This window comes from Stigmatopora argus, chromosome 17 (genome assembly GCF_051989625.1).
Source record: "Stigmatopora argus isolate UIUO_Sarg chromosome 17, RoL_Sarg_1.0, whole genome shotgun sequence".
In the NCBI taxonomy this organism is placed as follows: domain Eukaryota; kingdom Metazoa; phylum Chordata; class Actinopteri; order Syngnathiformes; family Syngnathidae; genus Stigmatopora; species Stigmatopora argus.
In genome coordinates, this window is record NC_135403.1 from 1,746,216 (window position 1) to 1,761,868 (window position 15,653).

Here is a 15,653-nt window from a genome sequence, read left to right on the forward strand (position 1 = left end):
ACACAAATGTCCTCACAATAGGATAACGCACGACCACTTGCCAATGAGAAGTAGCATGCTCCTCTCGTGTTAGTGATCAAGCTCCACCATTCTGCACTGACTAGGGGGGGACACTGAAAAAATGCAACGCTCTGCCCAGTGCTCGTAGAGACATTAGGGAGTTGCGGGGAGAAAAACAGTGCCCATGATGTTCTTATGAGCAGCCTCTCACATCCGCAAAATTTGTCTCGTATCTCAAGATATTTGCTCGAAATTTTACTTGTATCTCAAATTGCTTTGTATGTCGGGGCACTCGTATGTCTGTTCTGCTTTCTATATCGACCAACACCTTTTCTGGGGTCTGATGAGTAGTGATGTAGAGGTTCACTCTCCTGACTTCGGTGCGGGAGCGATTCCCGCTGGTGGCGGTATGATTGGGAGTGCGGCTGGTCATCTGTCTCTCTGTGTTACCTAAGACTGACTGGTGACCAGTCTAGGTTGTAGTCTGCCTTTTGCCTGAAGACAGCTGGGTTAGGCTCAAGCAATCCCCGTGACCCTTTCAAGGATGGGCGTTATGGAAGATGATTGAATGAATGAATACTGGTAGAATAAAATAAGCAGTTTGTCCAAAATGAGTGGCAAGCTTGGAGAAGGATGGAGAAAACACTCCTTATTTTTACGTAAGACAGAGAGTTGTTGAAAATAAAGAAAGATAGAGTCAGTAGGTAGTTTTGATAGAGGAAACGGTAAAAAACAATCTTCAGGATTATAAAATCAAAGTTATAACACAATTGAGGGACAAAAAGGAAGAGATCCCCTCACTCCTGAAAAGATTAGCACACAAGAAAATGGTGCGGAAATTGACACAAGGGGCAATTATGATAAACAACCTTCTGCCTTCTGCCTCACAGATCCGCCCCAAAGCACCTTAGCAGGGAAACCCCCACCATACAGCACGACCATAATGCCAGTTGTCCCAACCAGTCCAACTATTAATTCAAATTTTCCGACATTGACTATGTATGTAAAAGGAGCTTTAACCATGAGGGAAATTGATGGCGACAATTTGAGTGTGAATTCGCTGATAACAATAGATGAAGCTTGCAACAGTTCAGCCCCAATAATAAACAGGAGAGAGGACATTTTAGTCTGTGTTCCTCCATTGACGCCGAGAACCATAAATTAGGTTTCTCTGATTCAGGGTGTCCCCCTCCTCTGGCCCGGAGACAGGGGATAAAGCGGTTCAGAAAATGACATGAGATGAGCGAGATAAGGTCGAATTGTTACGGATATCAAATGGTTTGTAAATAGAAAATGTGTGCTCAAAACCAACAATCTTAAAAAAAGCACCTAAACATGACATAGAAAACAAATCACCATTGGAAATGACAAATACCAATATAAACCCTATAAATTAGGCAAAGTTCAAATATTGATTGGCAAACTCCTCTATTGAGGAAGGAGCATTGATTTTGTACACACAACTTAAACAATTGACTGCTGACTAAGAATTGGCTTTAGGAGGCATCAGGGCCATCCTAAATTGTCTCATATCTCAGTGCAAAAATTTGCTCGGAATTTTCCTCGTATCTCAAATTTACTGTATGTTGGGACACTTGTATGTGAAGATATTACTGAAACAATGCTGTCAGTTAAACGTGTTAAAGAAAACCCCACGAAATGTCGACAATTTTTTTAACGCACGATAAATTATGGCCTTTCCCGCACCCTATAAGTGCAAAATTCAAAACAAGGTGGTGCGCTCTGGGAGGGAGCTTCATTCTATGAATTTGATGCTGGTATTACCTAATGTTGAGTTGGGCTCTTGCCTGAGAAAAGTGCACTTTGTGGAGAAGCACCTTCAATTTCGTCATACGCAGCTGGGTATGATGACAATTAGGCTTTTGTCTAGTCAATGATGATGACAAGCCTAAGTCTGATTTTATTTTTTTATTATTTTTATTTAGTGAGAATAATTGGTACATTGAACCCTCCTTGCTTCTTGGCGCGACCTATCATTGTTGTTTTCGAGCATGATCGAATGAAAATCAGTGATGCACATTCTGGCCCTCTGCACAGCTCTCTGGCTGCCCGAGACTAAACTTTAAGCGGCCACTGGCATAAGGAGGTTTGGGTAAAACCCCGGAACGTAACTTTGGCTTTCTGTGTCCCAATGATCTTAGGAGCTATGTTGTCTGGGAACTTGTGCCCTTGGTAGGGTCACCCAAGGCAAACTGGTTCGAGGTGAGGGACCAGACAAAGAATGACTCAGAAGACCTTTTATGATGAATATTATTGAAGAGTGCTTTTCCTTGCCCACTGAGGCACAACTCTGGAGCCAGGCCTGGAGGTGGGTCACGATGGCCAGCATCCATGGGGCCCGGGTGGGCAGACTCCAAAGAGGCTACAAGGATACTCCTTCTCATGGGCTCACCACCTGTGGGAGGGGCCAAAGATGGTGCGACGAAAGTGGGGCAGGAGCCAAAGAATCCCGATCCCCGGCTAGAGAAATTGGCTCTTGGGATGTGGAATTTCACTTCACTGGTTGGGAAAGAGCCTGAGCTATTACATGAGGTTGAGAAGTTCCGGCTTGATGTGGTCGGGCTCTCCTCCTGCAAAGCTCGGGTTCTGTTACCGCTTCTCTCGAGGGCGAATTCTTTTATTATGGAGATAGCAAGATACTCTCCTTTTATTTTATATTAAGATAAGAAGCTCCGGGTTACGACCCTGGTATGTTCATAAAAAATAAATTCCTCTGAAATAAAACCTCAACTTAACCCTGACATAAATGAATTGGAATTGGAAATCGAATTTGGTGTGGATCGGACCATTTCTTTGGAAATCCGATTTTTTCGAACAGACACAAAGAGAGACAGATACACACACGCACATACACAGACAAATATGCATTTATTAAAGGGTTGCCCTATTATGTTTGCTTTTTGGGACCGAAGCAGTGAAATTAAACATTGAGCAGCTTGGCCCAAAAGTCAGTGGAGGTCAAATTGGCAGTTCGGTCGTAGTTGAAATGGGTTTGTTTTTTATTTTGTCGATTTTCTTTGCTTTTAAGAGACCCATGTTCTCGAAACTCCATATTAACACTTATGACGGGAGCTTACAAACGTGTGTCAAATTTGGTGTGAATCGGACAATTTTTTTTGAAAATCAATTTTTTCGATTATCGATTTTTGATAGTTATCGGGGGTGCTTTGAAACAAAACTTAGCCTATGACACTCCCAGATGCCTAAAGTATAACTGTATGAACTTTCATGATGTTTAAGTTAACACTCACCTGGAAAATTTAAATACATACTGGAGTCAGATAACATGAGGGTGCCATTTTCCCAAATAAACCATTAAGAAGTAAGTGACTGCTGACACTAATGTGTGTCTTGTCCAAAATTTTGAGAACAAAATTAATGAACACTAACAGTATTCAATTTTACACATCTGTATTTGCATTTCTCATGCGGTAACACATTCTTTTTCTGCATGGGATATTGAGCTCTTACCTTCCATTAGGTTGTACAGGTTGCAATAATTTGTGCCATGGTCTCTAATGACATACCAGGTCTCGGAGATTGACATGGCCTATGGACAAATCATATAATGACACAATTTCTGACCAAAAATAGTTTGAAAAAATAGTTTGGTGTTAAGCAGAAACCTACCGAAACATGACAGGAACTGTAGAAATAATAGGGGATTAAGTGGAAATGAATTGCATCCATATATTTTTTAAAGGGAGTCTTGTGTTTGGCAGCTATAAAGTGGACTGAGGCAGACTGCAACTACAAAAATTAGATTAGAAATAAGGATTAAAACAATTAAAGACATTTAAAATAGGTCAGGGGACAAGTTATAAATACAGCGCTGCCAGAGCACACATGAAGAGAGGCATTAAAAAGGCAAAGGCAGCATATACAAGGAAAATTGAGGAGCACTTCACAGAAAATAACCCAAAGAAGATGTGGCAGGGACTACGACACATTACCAATTACAACGCCAATAATAAGGTGTCTGTTAACACAGATGTGTTACTAGCAGAGGAACTGAACCGTTTCTTTGCGCGGTTTGAGACTGACAAATCAGATTCAGTCTCAACACATCCACCACCTTGCAGCAGTACACTGAAGCTTCAGGAACATAAAGTGAGACAGGTACTGCGGACTGTGAACACCAGGAAAGCTGCTGGCCCTGACGGAGTTCCTGGGAATGTGCTCAAAGCCTGTGCTGACCAGCTGACTGGGGTTTTCAATTGTAACTGCAACAATCCATCATCCCCTCCTTTCTGAAATCTGCCACCATTATCCCTGTCCCTAAAAAGCCAACCATTGACAACCTGAATGATAACAGGCCTGTTGCACTTACGCCTGTGATCATGAAGTGCTTTGAAAAGTTGGTCGCCCGCCACATCAGGTACACAATCCCTCCCTCAGTTGACCCTCACCAGTTTGCTTATAGAGCAAACAGATCCACTGAGGACACCATCGCCGTTGCTCTACACACAGCATTGAGCCACCTGGAGCACAAGGGGAACTATGTGAGGATGCTTTTCATTGACTATAGCTCAGCCTTCAACACTATAATACCGGACATTCTGGCTGACAAACTCTCCCACCTTGGACTATCCTCTTCCATCTGCTGCTGGATTAAGAACTTCTTAACCAACCGTCCACAAACTGTTAGACTTGGTCCCCACCTCTCTTCCTCCATTACACTGAGCACTGGTTCCCCTCAAGGCTGTGTACTGAGTCTTCTTCTACACTCCCTGTACACACGACTGTACAGCGACCCACCACTCTGACTCCATAATCAAATTTGCTGATGACATCAGTGTGGTCAGACTCATCTCAGGGGGGGATGAGTCTGCCTACAGAGATGAGGTCAACAAACTGTCTCCGTGGTGTTTGGTGAACAATCTCACTCGAAACACCACGAAAACTAAAGAAATAATCCTGGACTTTCGCAAACGCAGCACAGATCTGGCCCCACTCCTCAAAAATGGAGTATGCGTAGACAGGGTGCAGTCCTTCAAATTCCTGGGGGTCCACATCACGGACAAGCTCTCCTGGTCTACCAACACCATGGCAGTGGTGAAGAAGGCCCAGAAACGACTCCATTTCCTGAGGGTACTCAGGAGGAACAACTTGGACACTAAGCTTCTGGTAACCTTCTATAGAGTCACTGTGGAGAGCCTCCTGGCATACTGCATTACAGTGTGGTATGCTGGAAGCACGGCAGCAGACAGAAAAGCCATGCAGAAGATCAACACCGCCCAGAAGATCATCGGCTGTTCTCTGCCCTCACTGGATGACATTGCCAGCCCTCGCTACCTCAGCAGAGGGAACATTGTTAGGGACCCTTACCATCAGCTGTCAGGCTCTTTAACAAAACCAATGGCTGAATGTTAAGACCAACCGTATGTATACAGAGAGGCTTTGCGTGTGGAGCTCAATATATATATATATATATATATATATATATATATATATATATATGTATATATGTATATATATATATATATATATATATATATATATATATATATATGTATATATGTATATATGTATATATAATATATATATATATGTGTATGTGTGTATATATATATATATATATATATATATATATATATTTCAGCAACACGCTTATTTATTTACTTATATATTTATTTATTACCTATTTATGTCTAAAATGTCTTTCCTGTATCTGCATTCTCACCCTCTTGCTACTGTGACAATGAAATTTCCCAAATACGGGATGAATACAATTATCCAATCCGCCATTAAATAGAGAGCTTTTCCTTTTGGCTCAGGTCCTTTTTCACCACGACGGACCGGTGCAGAGTCCGCAACACTGCAGACGCCGCACCGATCCGCCTGTCAATCTCCCGCTCCATTCTTCCCTCACTCGTGAACAAGACCCCAAGACACTTAAACTCCACCTGGGGAAGGACCTGGCTCTGCTTCCTCATAGGAAGGCGTGTTGGTGGAATTGAGGAGGTCTTCAAAGTATTCGGCCCGCCGATTCACAATATCCCGAGTCAAGTCTGCCACTTTAAGGATTTAAAATTGTAAATTCCATTTGAGAATTGTGTTCATATTGGTAGTAGTTTATTTTACCAGGTTTCCATACCATATGTTGTGAATAAATGTTTTGTCATGGCGACATGAGATCAGCATTTGCCAGTTACCAGGACTGGCGCAATCCTTGGTGTGAGCCGAGAAAAACAAAAAAAAATTGTAATCCAATTTTTAGTCATAAATTCAGGTGCGCATTATACACTTTATACTTGAATAAATACGGTACTAAAAAGTATGGACATAATAGTGATAATAATATAATTCTGGCTGTTGGTCCAACTTTTAATATCCTCTGCATTTGTATTTTATTCTCCAAACTTTTTATGAAAACAAAGTTTTTCTTTTTGTTTGTTAATAACAGACTTTTCTTTCTTCTTTCCAAAAAATAAGTAAAATGTGTTTATTTTTTGCAATGTGGTTGCAATTTTTATGAAATTATCAGATTTAAACATGTAGTAGTCGCCGAGCAGGTGAGTGGTTAGCGCGACAGCCTCATAAGTCCTGGGGTTTCTGGGTTCGAATCCAGGTCTGTCCTTTTGTGTGGAGTTTGCATGTTCTCCCTGGGACTGGATGGGTTTTCTCCAGGTTCTCCGGTTTCTTCCCACATTCCCAAAAAGTGCATGGTCGCCTGGTTGGACACTCTAAATAGCCCCTAGGTATGAGTGTGTGTAAATGGTTGTGCCCTGGCCGCCGATTCAGGGTGGCTCCCTACCTCCGGCCCAAAGTCAGCTGGGATAGCCACCAGCAACCCTCGCGACCCTTGTGAGGATAAGCAGTTCAGAAAATGAATGAATATATGAACATGTAGTATATTCAAACCTTGTACAAGCACCGTTGTCCACCTTGCCTGCAGCCAGCCATGTTTTCCCACGCCTTTATTTGAAAAACCAGGGATTCATAAACCGTTTGACAAGGTATTCCTAAATACCTGGATGGGGCAAAACAACCAGTGTTATTGAAGAATGCTTATTCTGATTGACGAAGGCTATAGAGAAAAAAAGTGTGCACTGAAAAAAACTGACTTTCAGGTATATTTTTGGGATAACTTAATTTTTGAGCATTTCCCAAAAAAATTGAAAAATTTTGATTTCTTAAATATGTACGCAATGTGGTATTATATATTCACTACAGTTATAACTTCTCCCGTCAGGGGTCGCCAAAACGAATCAACTTTTTCCATTTTCTATAATTTACATTATCTTCGCCCACACCAGCTCCTTTTATGTCCTCCCTCACTAGGCCCTTTTATATCTTCTCCTAGGTCGACCTCTACCCCAGTTCCCCAGGAGTTCTACCCTTAACATCCTTCTAACGATTCATTCATTAATTTTCTAAACTGCTTTTCCCCATAAGTCCTAGCTGACTTTCGGGCATAAGGCGGGGGACACCCTGAATTGGTGGCCAGCCAGCCGATCTCAGGGTACGAGTAGACAGCCAACCATTCACGCTCACACTCGTACCTAGGGGGCAATTTAGAGTGTCCAACCAGCCTAGCATGCATGTCTTTGGAATGTGGGAGGAAACCGGAGTACCCAGAGGAAACCCACGCAGACCCGGAAGAACATGCAAACTCCACACAAGTGGACTGACCTGGATTTAAACCCAGGACTCCAGAACTGTGAGGACGATGCGTTAACCACTCATCAGCCGGCCAGCCGATATAAAATAATATATGGTGAAGATAAGCAGTCCAGAAAAAAATGAATGAATAAATAATATATTTTATTCATTTTCTGAATCACTTATCCTCAAAAGGGTCACGGGGGGTACTGGAGCCTATCCCAACTGAGTTCGGGCACCAGGCAGGGTACACCCTGAATTGGAAGCCAGCCAATTGCAGGGCACGATGAGACGGACGTCCATTCACGCTCACACTCATACCAGAGGGCAATTTAGAATGTTCAACCTGCCTACATGCATGTTTTTGGAATGAGGGAGAAATGGAATACCCGGAAAAAACTCATGCAAGCCCGGGGTGAAAATGCAAACTCCACACAGAAGGACCGACCTGGGATCGACTACAGGACCCCAAAACTGTGAGGCCGACGTGCTTAACACTCATCCGCCGGGCTGCCCCTATAAAGATTCTCATTTTCTGAAACGCTTCATCCTCATTAAGGTCGCGGGGGGTGCTGGAGCCTATCCCAGCTGTCTCCGGGCCATAGCCGGGGGACACCCTGAATCGGTGGACAGCCGATCGCAGGGCACAAGGAGACAGACAACCATGCACACTCACACCCATACCTAGGGGAAATTTAGTGTCCAATCAGACTACCATGCATGTTTTTGGAATGTGGGAGGAAACTGGAGTACCCGGAGGAAACCCACGCAGGCCCAGGGAGAACATGCAAACTCCAACCAGGTGGACATGATCTGGATTTGAACCCTGGGCCCCAGAGATGCGAGGCTGACGCGCTAAACACTTGTACCACTGGGCCGCCCCCTATAAAGTATAAAAATATATTTAAATGTTAAAAAAGCAATTTTTTCTTTTTGCATTTCTAATGATATAGAAGAAAAAATACATTAGATTGCAACTTAATACAACCCATTTTGTATATATATTTTCAAACCTAATTATTTGATTTACCAGAGTAAATTTTACGGGCTATACATTAGATTGCAACTTAATACACCCTATTTTGTATATATATTTTTAAACCTAATTATTTTATTCACGAGAGTAAATGTTACTATTTTTTTCAGGTACGTATTACTTCGGGGTTCTGATTATGATTTTACAGAATTTATTTAAATTTGACATACATTGACATATAACATTAGTGAACTGAATTTATTATAGCAGTAAAATTTACTTGACAAAAGTGCAAAATGTTACGAGGATTTAACCAAAGTAAATGAATATTTAACATTTTATTCATGTACAAAAATTACTTACAGAAAAAGAAAAAAATCTTACCATTCTACTTTGCACTGGGCATGTAAAGGTCCAGCAAGACAAAGCTTTCTGACACCAACTGCAAAGTATATCACAATAAAGCAATGGACTGTGTTCATGACGCACAGAGTAAATATTCCAACACATCAAAAGCCAAGCAAACTTCCCAGGATAGTCATGTGCTTTTGCTGGAGAGGAAATTAAGTAAATTACATTTACATCATTGGAAGAGAAAATGGAAGGCTTGAAAAGGATTTAGTTTACACAGACATCTAGGCATGGGGGTGTGGTATGGGAAGTATTTTTTTAAACTAAAAGTTAGACTGTTTCTAGCAGTATTTAATTTCTTTTCTTACTGACATTTACTGCTCCCATTTTTGTTTGACTCTTTGTAAAGCATGTGGCCAGAATTTTATATTATATTCTGTCTCGCATTGTTAGTCAACTTCACTCCAACTCGATAGTGGCAATTTTACATTCACAAACAAAACAGAAGTTGTAATATCTATTAGCAAATTATAATGTAATATTTTCCTTATTAACCTAATGTACGAGTTTATTTCAGTCCTTTACAACTGCAAGTTCTTGGGAAAAAATGGCCTTTTCGCAATGCTTAAAGGCACTGTTGTGTCATTTTGATGATTTTCTTGGTTTGTTTCCTTTAGCACCCGTCCATAACAGTCCAGATCTGCCATTTGAAAAACGTTTGGATGGAGGGATCGGGCAGAAGGAGTAATACCACATTCAAGGAGTAAAAACAAAGGCTCTAAAGTACTAAGAGAAACTTAAACAGAAACGACAAAAGTCTGATTTTTAAAAAAAGTACTAGTAACTGAAACTGAAATTATAGAGTCCACATCAGACTGTTCTTTTTAGTTGTGTAGCCTGTTCTTTGAGTCCTAATCTTATCAGAAGAATGTACAGTAATCCCTCGAATATCACAGATATTGTAGACTAGACATGGCCACCATAATCGAAAAACCGCAAAGTAGGACTATTATTGCTACCATATTACATGTTTTTGCGCCTACACGGAAATACAAGTACACAAGTACAATTATCAAGAAGTGTATTTATTAAGTATTACAGCTACAATCATATGAAATATAATATGAAATAATGACTGTAATGTATCAATATCTAATATAAATTATACATTAAAAAATGTAAATACTTGAAATACTGTACTCACAGTGAAAATAGTTCTTTACCGCTGGATATAAATCCTAAAAAACAGCTTAATGGGAGTTTGACTCCAAATCCTTGAAGTGGAGCCCCTTTTCAGCGAGGTACAGCTTCACATTCAGGATGAAACCGGCTTTCCGGTTGCTCATCCAGTATATCCATGTATTACGTTTATTTTGTCTTCTTGTGGCCATGTCCGGTCTACATTATCCACGATATTCAGGGGATTAGGGTACTCGCCTGACATAGCGTGGGATAAAAACAGGTCAGGTAATAAAATGACCTAAAAACACCATTGTCTGTTATAACCGAATCAGTCAAAATATAGGCTTTGTTCTTGTTTTTTTTAAAGCATGAGGACAGCCGAACTTGTTGATTAAGGCTGACTTTACCATGAAACCAGACAGCAGCATCCTCACACATGAAGATCGTCAGGCGATCCGTGTGAACGCAACCACTTTCAGTTCAATTTTAAATAGGAATATCCGGGAAGGCATCCTCTTTCAAAAAAGTTGTCGCAGCCTGTTCCGGCCGGGGCCGGGTCGCGGGGCAGACCTTGCTCGCTGCCAGCATGCGCCGCCAGATCGGCGGCCGAATAGAGGGGAAATTAAACTTCCACTTCGCTCTCGCTCTTCTGTGCCATCCAACCGTCAATTACGGTATTTACTCGCATATAAGCCACACCCTCAAGATTGCTTTGAAATCTTTGATTTCACAATTTCTCGCCCCCCTGATTCCAAATTTTCACCTCCATTTTCATGGTTTTAATAGGGAGTACAAACGTGTTACTTTGAAGGGAACATTTTTAAGAAAAATCATCACAACTGGTATTTCTGAGATACTGTATGAATCAAAAGCACATTATTAGGGTCAATATCATAAGGAAGTTAATATGCCTGTCTTTGTAAATGCAAAATATCAAACTATTCAATTTGAAAAAAGAAATAAGTCTATCTTGATGAGAACCGGATGCTTTCTAATTACAGAAATTACAATTTTCTTACGAGAAGTTTAGGATGTTGTGGCAGCCTTATTGCTATGGATGTCAAAATATCTAAATTTTTTCGATGGTTCAAATTACTCCAATACTAGTTGTCACTTTCGAACAAGAAATAAAACGAAAAAAAAAATCAAGGTGGAATTTGTTTTATTTCAAAATCAAGACTACTCGCGTCTGGCCAGTCAGAGCACGTTTACTAGGTTTAGACGGCAGGGCCCTTGGTAAGATGGCAGCCCCGGGACCGGGGTAAGATGTATATATAAATATATAATAATGTAAGACTAATAAACCTAGCAGTTACCAAACCAGCCACGGCCACCTTACAAGGTTTCCGCTAGCGTCGAAGTATCCCCTTTTTCAGCTGCTTCCCTTTCTTTCAAGTCCTCGACGATTCCGCTAACTGTTTCTCCTTTACCCATATTAAAAGAAGTCCCTTCCTCTCGTCATGAATATCACTGCTAACCCAAGGTTTTTTGGCCTACGCTCTAACTCTGGAGCTCATAAAAATGTACTTATTTGCATTTTCACACCTCTGTTCGCTGTGAATAGCATCACTTCAAATGTAAATGTTGCCTGTAGCTGAGGAACCAGCAGGGGGAAGGGAAGTTGTTTTCTCATGTTGAAAAAGCCTTCACACACACAGAACACAACATTTCTCAATTTTTAATACACATCTAATCAAAACTGTTATAAATTAAAAATAAGTATTTTATTATTATTAGGTAAAAGGAATATAAAAAACAAGTTTATATTATGTTACAGGTCAATATGACCTGTTTCAGTTTTTGTGTTCCTAAAAGTACTGGTTATTTATTTTTATTTTCCTCATGAAAATGTGTGACTTTTCCTCATCTTAGGTGAAGACCAGGTGTGTGAAATTTGGGCACTTTGATGTGTAGGGAAACATCTGTACAATGATGAATTGGATCCAGTTGACATAGGGTCAAGGAAACACAAAAGATGCCAGGTCTGTCCCCCCAAAGAAGACAACAAAACAAGTAACATGACAGAAAGCACATTCTTTTTCAAAATAATACAAGGGAGGACAAAGAAAAGTTCCACAGTGACTCAAATGTCCCTACCTGTTGTATGGCTCAATTAGCATAACAAGAGTTTCTGCTCAGCAGAAGGAAAGGCTTGGGAGCTATCTCATTTGAATAACCAAAGGACTGTTCACACCTCAGGTTTCAGCCGAAAGGCCAGTCCTTGGTATGTCTAGGTGGAATGGCCAAATTTCTGGCCGATGGTAGTTCTAGTGTTAAAGGACCAGCTAGCGACCGCATGGTCTCTCATGTCAAAATGTCTCGTATCTCAGGGCAAAAATTTGCTCAGATTTTTACTCGTATCTCAAATTTCTCATGTTGCAACACTCGTATGTTAAGGTATGTATTACTGCATTGGGAGATATTGGAATCCTGAAGCTCAAAATGAAAAGAATTTCCGCAACACTTGAAACCTTAAGTGTTACATTTATGTTCCGATGCTTGAGAGCAAGCAGCCCGGCAGCTGAGTAGTTTGGACGTCGGCCTCATAGTTCTGGGACGGTCCTTCAGTGTGGAGTTTGCATGTTCTCCCCGGGCCTGTGTGGGTTTTCTCCGGGTTCTCCGGTTTCCTCGCACGTTCTAATAACATGCATTGTAGGCTGGTTGGACACTCGAAATTGCCCCTAGGTATGAATGTGAGTGTGAATGGTTGTCCGTCTCCTCGTGCCTTGGGATCGTCGGCCACCAATTTAGGGCCGCTTGCCCAAAGTCAGCTGGGATAGGCTCCAGCAGCCCCGCGACCCTTGTGAGGATAAGTGGTTTTAGAAAATGAATGAATTTGAGAGCAGATCACTTTTGCAATTGCCAACATTTTGATGAATAATGCAAATAGCAACGGTAAGAATGGGCATCATTGTCTGCAACCACCTCTTTGTGAACCATCCCTGAATCTTTGTCATTTAATCTCATTAGTGTTAACTGTAGCTTTGGTGGTACATCTGCGTAACTCCAAAACCAAAAGCATCCCCCAAAAAATATTTTCAGGAATAAGATCAAATTAAGTTTATCAATGCTTTTCCCCCCGATTATTGGAAGTATTTGATTTGTTGGTATTTATTGCTTGTCTTCTTGCATTTTTTGCATGTAGCTTTTGTTGTATGACTACTCATGCACCATTAATTAAATTGTGATTGAACCTTCTAGTCTCCAAGTCTGAATTGTGCACCTTTATTGTGAAACAAATGGACAAAAATATTTGTATGCATTGTTTATTTAGATAATATTTTATACAGAACATCATGGGAATACAATCGTGTCCACCTATGAGCCAAATATAGATCCGAAGTTTAAAAAAAATTGGGGGAAAAAGTATCCTCAATTTATTAGATTCCGTATATTAAACCTACCACAAAACCCTTCTAAATCATGTATTAATTGAGAGCTTGATACCAATTTCTGCTGTAAAATCTTGCCAATGTCAAATTTTTAATGAACTGGTATTCTGATTTGTTACATTCCAGAAATATAATAAATCTGCAAAAAAGGAATTTATGGATTTATTGGACAGAAAAGTATTAAACCATTTACTGACAGATTAAATCATTCTTTGAAAAAAAGACAATACTTGTGAGGACTTGTAATTGATTAATATTACTGTGGAAAACAATGACATTGTGATTGCAAATCTGGAAAAACTAATATCACACTGTTTTGGCCACATTAAATTATGATGACTTGTTGCAATATTGGAAATTTTGACATGGATAAGTAGACCAATTAATTAGATAGGGAGTTAAGAGCCATACTCCACAGTTTCTTCTGTGATGGGTTTGAACTCGTAGTTTCCCCGGCCATCAATGTGCAGGTAATACTTCAGAGAAGTTAAAATAAGAGTTATTCAGAGTATATTAAAATTAAAACATGTAGCTGTGTTATTTCTGTATTTATTGTGTTGTAGATTTTACAAAGCCATGTCAAAGGTGAGGTTGATTTACCTTGAGTGTTTCTTGGATTAAGTTGTGTTGTGTTGAAATGAATTAAAATCCTTGCTTACCTCATGATGCTTCCAAAGAGACTTCCTGTGAGATACTGTGAACAAAGTTATGCCCACCTACAAAATCAGAACCAAAATTAATTTATTGGGAAAGAAGCAGAACAAAATTAAATAAAGACAAAATAAGGGTACTCATCAATTTAATAAGTTGAAATCTTTCTCATTCCTGACTTTGTGTTTTCTTTCTAATGTCCGGGGTAGCTTAAATCTGTCATTAAATTGGTTGTTTGAGTATGGTTGCTACAGAGATGACTACCAGGACCACATGGCCATGGCAAAACAGACCTTTTTTGGGCCTAATTTTCGCATTATTACTGGGATCCGATGATTGACGGCAAACCAAAGGAATAGAAGATAACTTAGGTAAGTATATAACTTTTGAAGTGTGATGGGCGTGGAGTCTGAGAAATAAAAGAAACCTTGTGAATACTAGTCAATGACAAGTGAAAGAGGGATGGCGGAGTCCGAGAAATTGTGTGGAGGAGCGATGGCAGCGTCGTATGTGCATTTAAATTTGGTATGGGAATAGCTGTGCAAAGTATAAAAGAGTGGTTGTGATTGTAGGAGGATCACTAGATACTTTGCTCATATGAAACAACAGGATCATACGTGAGAGCTCAGTGTGGACGCAAAGCCAAAATTCCTCCACCCGAAAGGGTGGAAGCATGAGGAATACCATATCAAGAAAAAAATATTGTCACCCTGTTGAAAAACCAACCAATTTTAGGACACTACTGTAGGTTTACAAAGACTGGTCCAAAACATTTCAAATTGCCAAAAATAATGGTAAATTACTATCCAGGGACACACTTGCATGTCAATATTGGATGTACGGAAAACTTGACCCAACAAATACAAAAAGACATTTAAATACGTGGATAAAAAATGGTTCAAGGTGCAAAGATTTTAGACATTATATTGATAACCTGTTATTAAGATTTAGAGAAGGCAGTTTGCCATAATGCCCAAACGTTGTCTGCAGCCCCAAGGTGAAGTGAAAAGAGTGCTCACTCGGAGTGAGCGTCTGGTTGTGAGTGGAATTGGTCGCTGTCGGCAACGATTGAGATATTATAAAATGTTTCGGCAAAATAAAGCAGTAAAAATATCAGCGCTCTATATTTGGGAAGGCATCTGTTTCCATGGAGGTTCAGTTTGCACATTAGATTAGAACAATTGGACAAACTATGCTGCATGGCCCCATTCTGTCCTGATTCATCCGGGAAATTTTCAACACTGATAAGGATGTTCCAAAAAGCGCTACAATGGGATCTGGACTCATTTGTGGGCCACATATCACTGAGATTGCCGCCTTGTGGTGTAGAGGTTCACTGGCCTGACTTCGGTCCGGGAAGGCACAGGCTCGATTTCCGCTAGTGGCGGTATGATTGTGAGTGTGGATAGCCATTTGTCTCTCTGTGTGCCCTACGGCTGACTGGCGACCAGTCTAGGGTGTAGTCTGCCTTTCGC

At 40.5% G+C, this 15,653-nt stretch overlaps 2 protein-coding genes across 6 annotated transcripts in view; both read right to left on the minus strand.

Moving 5' to 3' along the window:
• Nucleotides 1-13,234, minus strand: part of LOC144091458 (uncharacterized) — a 14,008-nt gene extending 774 nt beyond the window's left edge. The window contains exons 1-5 of the mRNA XM_077623780.1: nt 11,681-13,234; nt 8,987-9,044; nt 6,886-6,994; nt 3,652-3,771; nt 3,493-3,571 (exon numbers count right to left, since the gene is read on the minus strand). Coding sequence (XP_077479906.1) covers nt 3,493-3,571; nt 3,652-3,771; nt 6,886-6,994; nt 8,987-9,044; nt 11,681-11,768 — 454 coding nt within the window. The 5' untranslated portion in view covers nt 11,769-13,234. The remainder of the gene's footprint in view (nt 1-3,492; nt 3,572-3,651; nt 3,772-6,885; nt 6,995-8,986; nt 9,045-11,680) is intronic.
• Nucleotides 13,235-13,385: 151 nt separating this feature from the next.
• The window catches only part of abcd3a (ATP-binding cassette, sub-family D (ALD), member 3a), a 142,735-nt gene continuing 140,467 nt past the window's right edge, over nt 13,386-15,653 (minus strand). For 4 of the 5 annotated variants that reach the window (XM_077623774.1, XM_077623775.1, XM_077623777.1 and 1 more), the window contains 2 exons: nt 14,187-14,243; nt 13,386-14,003 (listed from right to left, as the gene is read on the minus strand). In XM_077623774.1, the coding sequence (XP_077479900.1) occupies nt 13,926-14,003; nt 14,187-14,243 (135 nt within the window). In that variant the 3' untranslated portion in view covers nt 13,386-13,925. Of the gene's footprint in view, nt 14,004-14,186; nt 14,244-15,653 lie in introns of those variants that run through there. The other variant, XR_013305710.1, reaches the window with a different exon arrangement.